Here is a 4,671-nt window from a genome sequence, read left to right on the forward strand (position 1 = left end):
CAGAATATATAAATACAGATAAATACATTTAGACCACTTAACTTAATGATTGCTATGGGGATGTGAAGAGACTTTCAACCAGCATAACAAAAAATGTTTCTGAAGACAATCACCTATTGCACCTTTAAGTAGAATAATATAAACATTAAATAATATCAAACGTCTACATTCACTATATTAGTCTCCGCTGTATAGCTCCCGTGACCTAAATTCCCAGAATGCATTGCCGTTGTGACGAAACATTCCCATTCTCTATATGCTGAGAACATTTTGAAAATAACATCTATTGATTAGATTCTAATCAATATAATCTATAATCTTTTTAAATCTAACTGTTTTGTACCGTATCCGTGTAATTCTCTAGCCGTAAAGGCTATCTTTCCCCCGGTTTTCTGCAACCATGATGTGCGCGCATCCCGAATGTTTACAAACCTATAATTGGTCTATAAGTTAACTCATTCCCCAGCAGCGTTTTAAAAAGCTGCAGCATTTTTGATTATTTTCACAAATCTTTCATGGTCCCCAAAATATTTTGTTGTATATATATCTGAACAGACAATAACAAAATAATTCTACTTCATGCATTCTTTTTTTGCAGGTAATTTTTATTTAGAAAGCAACATTTTGAGCAAAAGGCTGAGAAAACTGTTTTTGTCAAAGACTACGACACGTGTATGAAATGATTCTATCACTTGTTTCTGCCTCTTTTCACTTGTTTTTTGAGATTCTGTAACTCTTTCAGAAGACGATAGCACCCCACCATATAAAAACATGGATTGCCGAAAATGGCAGAGAAGCCTTGTCTCATAAATGACAGAAAAACTCTGTCAATGGTGGGAAAATAGTTAAAAAGCCCTACATGAACATGAAGGACCCTTCTGTAAAAAATACAACAGGTTTTTGATATAGCTACATGTTTAAATTCATGTTAGTGTATCATCATTTTAAAAAGATTTGACAAAAGTAAGCTTTCTTTGTGAAAAGAACTATTTATGTCTGTAAGGGACCATTTGAAATACTGCATTTATGTTTCTAATATAAGAAGCATGTATGAATTGTGTTATGAAACATAAAACATTTGTAATTTGACAGATTTTTTTTTCTCAAAACTTTGATGAAGAGTTTAGTGAAGGATTTTATGAATGCTCTGACTGATAGGCTATTAATCAGCATCAGCCTATACTAGCTTTTGATGACTCGAATGGTGGTGTCTTGTATTTGCAGATCTCTGACATTGCTAAAAGTGGTACCTACCTCACAAACATGATATGCTTGTGTAACTCACAATGGCAGTGTCTCAGTCTGCACTGCCAGACTGGTAAAATAATAGACAATACAAGAAGATAAGTTTTAATTCTTGCTTTATTAATTAGCTTCTGACCGATTTACAATAACTGTAGGAGCTACTCAGTCTGTCTATAGGCTTGAAACGAACACAAGATCACATTTTTTCTTCCTATTTCATACCATGTCCCTTTAGGAGCTCCATGGAATCAGAACACAATAAAAGGTGAAAGGTTGATACAATCAATAATGACAATCAATGATTTAATTTTATACCATAAATCAAAATGATATATAAGAAAAAAAAAATCATACTTTTTGTTCTTTTGGAGGAAACTCAATATTTGAGTTAATCTCATTGTCTCAAGTCTTATACTTGAAACTGTTGGTTTTGAAGGTGAACTTTATTCACTTTGACAACTTTGGATGTTTCTTTGCCTTGTTTCTTGAGGCTGGTTAAGACTTGAAGATTTTATGGAGTAGAGCTTTTATTGCTTGACATATTGTGTCAAGTTTGATGAGGACGCAGCATTGCACTTGAAGTGCAGGACCTGAACAGAAACTACTTAATGTGATTTCAGACATATGTTTTTTGTATGACGGAGAAGAGAAGATGATTGAGTGAAACTTTTCCCACATGAAAAGCAGTAATACGGCTTCTCTCCAGTGTGGGTCCTTTCATGTCTTTTCCAAGATCCAAATTGACTGAATCTCTTGTCACAGTGTGAACACTTGTAAGGTTTTTCTCCAGTGTGAATTCTCTGGTGCAGTTTCAGTCCAGCATCTGTAATAAAGGTCTTCCCGCAATCAGAGCATACATGATCCTTCACACCGCTGTGACTTTTCTGGTGTACTTTTAAAACACTTAGCCGTGAAAAACTCTTTCCACACAAAGAACACATGTGAGGTTTCTCCTTTGTATGAATTTTCAGGTGTAACTTTAGGGATTTTGCCCCAGAATAGCTTTTTCCACACTGATCACAGTTGATGATCACAAATGGTCTTACTCCAGAATGAGAATTCAGATGTGATTTCAAATTACTTAGATTTGCAAAACTCTTCCAACACTTATCACACACATATGGCTTCTCTCCAGTGTGGATCCTCATGTGTTCAGTAAGGTTTCCTTTCTGTGTGAAACTCTTCTCACATTGATCACATGTGTACGGCTTCACTCCACTATGACTTCTCAAGTGAACTTTTAAAACTTTTTTGTAAGCAAAACTCTTCCCGCACTGACCACATTTAAAAGGCTTCTCTCCGGTGTGGATTCTCATGTGATCCTTTAAGGCATTGTTTTGAGTGAAACTCCTCCCGCATTGATCACACATGTAAGGCTTCTCTCCAGTGTGGACTTTCATGTGAAATTTAAGACTTTGTTTAAGGTAACTATTTCCACACTGAGGACAAGTGTGCTTTTTGGCTGTTCTTCTCTGTAAGACATTGCTTTTAGTCTGTGAGCGACTCAAATGACCAGTTTTGGCATGATGTTTCTGCTCCGCTTCACTCAGATCTTCGCTCTCCTCGCTCTCTTCCATCAGATCTAAATTGAAAGTAAAGGTTTAACTTTAAGTAAATCATGAATTCAAAGACAGAAATGTAAAGGGAAATGACATTTGCTATAGAAAATTATGATTGTTTTGATGATTTTTTATAAATTAATATAATATAATATAAATTAATGTCTCTGCAACTTTAATTGGATATATTGATCTTCTAATTATTGTTTTTAAAACATTATAATCACAAATCCCATGTTTTGTATTAAGAACTATTAAATGTTTAAATATAATATTGACATTGATTATAACTATTTAATAATACCATAACTTAAAAAAAACTGAGATGGCAAACATGAATATGGTTTGTGTACGATTAGCAACACATTATTAGCTCTTTGATAACATCGCCAAGACAAAGGCTTATGATCTTATAGACGACCCTGTATAATTCACTCTTCCTCTTCTGAATCAGTTCCTGGTTTAAACTGTTGAATTAATTATATTATCATATTCATTAAAATATTAATATTTTCTAGTAATTAGAAGATTATAAAATCAGTGTAAGATAAAGAACTCATAATATTTACCCTGACCTCCTCATGTTCACAGTGATTATGAATGTTTGCTCCTTTCACTGATCCTTTGCTTGAAAAAAAATAGTTTCAGGCTCCAGTTTGTACCCAGTTCATAAAAAGTGTTTGGTATATTATTTATATAATATTATTTTACAGCTTTTAGGACTTTTCTAATTACAACCACTAAATCTAATTGAAAACTGTTTTAAGTTCTATAACCCTAATGATCTTCAGCATCATAAATGAAGAATCAGCAATAAACACCAACCTCTTTGTTCTTCAGGATCTTCATGTTCCATTCTGCAGGATTCTGGATCACTCATGTTCTCAGTCTTCTTTCATGAACTGTCGTCTTCACTTGTGGGAAGATTCCAGCATTTATCAGGGAATTGTGGGAGGAGCTTCACTGGTGAGTTGTTGTGGGAGGAGACTCACAAAAGGTGGATTGCTGTGCTTAAAGAAAAGCAGATCTGCCAACATCCAAAATAAAGGAGTTACTGAATCAGTTACACACAGTTTAAGCATTTATGTTTTGTGTTTATCTATCAATTTATGAAAATGTAACATTTAGTTATTACTTATTTCAGTTTTATTTGTGAATCATCTAACTATTTCATTCCATTTGTATCCTTTTACCAACCGTACACAAAACCGTGAACAAAAGAAAAGAGATATAGAAAAATATACATTCATACCACAATTAAAATAATCCAAATATAAAGTATGAATAATAAAACAGAAGAAAACATTCAGAAATAAATGTACAGATTTGTAAAGCAACAAATAGCACATACTCCAACTGAGTGCAACGTCATGTAGCTGAGTTTTTGTTAATTGGTTTTTACATTATTTTTTTCTTGTTTTTATATGAAACGGGGTTTATCACAGACTATAAAGAAATAAATGCTTTTAAAAGATTTATATCTTGGTATGAAAAGTGGTGATCACATAGTTGGCCTCAATAGCCGTGTTTCCACTGTCGGGCGAAAAGCGGGCGTGCCAGGGCCAGGGCCTAGTGCGTGCCAGGGCCAGTCGCGTTTCCACTGTCACTTCTGGTGCTTGACCGTGCCTCATCGGTGCTTCCTCGGGGCCAACGGCCTGGGTTTTTTGGCCCGACGAAAACCTTGGGCCAAAGCGGGCCAGCTGGGGCTAGAGGAGTGGTTATGAACAAAGGCGGAGTTTCTCCGCGTCTGGAGAGCGCCAGCGCCGCGGATCATTTCATAAAGTTAATAGCTAACACCAGCATTAAAGACTTTTAAAATAATTTTAGCTCAAAACTCACTTTCAGACAGCAGCGAGTGTTTGAAATA

The 4,671-nt window shown here is 35.0% G+C and overlaps 1 protein-coding gene across 1 annotated transcript; it reads right to left on the minus strand.

Moving 5' to 3' along the window:
* Positions 1 to 1,719: 1,719 nt before the first annotated feature.
* LOC107720623 (zinc finger protein 239-like) lies at positions 1,720 to 2,648 on the minus strand. The gene has a single exon (XM_016528368.1). The coding sequence runs from the start codon at positions 2,643 to 2,645 to the stop codon at positions 1,851 to 1,853; it is 795 nt and encodes a 264-aa protein (XP_016383854.1). The 5' UTR covers positions 2,646 to 2,648; the 3' UTR covers positions 1,720 to 1,850.
* Between the last annotated feature and the right edge of the window lie 2,023 nt (positions 2,649 to 4,671).

The sequence above is a fragment of the Sinocyclocheilus rhinocerous genome, unplaced genomic scaffold (assembly GCF_001515625.1).
Source record: "Sinocyclocheilus rhinocerous isolate Xijiao unplaced genomic scaffold, SAMN03320098_v1.1 scaffold1274, whole genome shotgun sequence".
Classification (NCBI taxonomy): domain Eukaryota; kingdom Metazoa; phylum Chordata; class Actinopteri; order Cypriniformes; family Cyprinidae; genus Sinocyclocheilus; species Sinocyclocheilus rhinocerous.

What these genes read in the sequence shown, in the direction of transcription:
- LOC107720623 (XM_016528368.1), bottom strand. Translation starts at nt 2,645, where the DNA reads ATGAAAGTCCACACTGGAGAGAAGCCTTACATGTGTGATCAATGCGGG.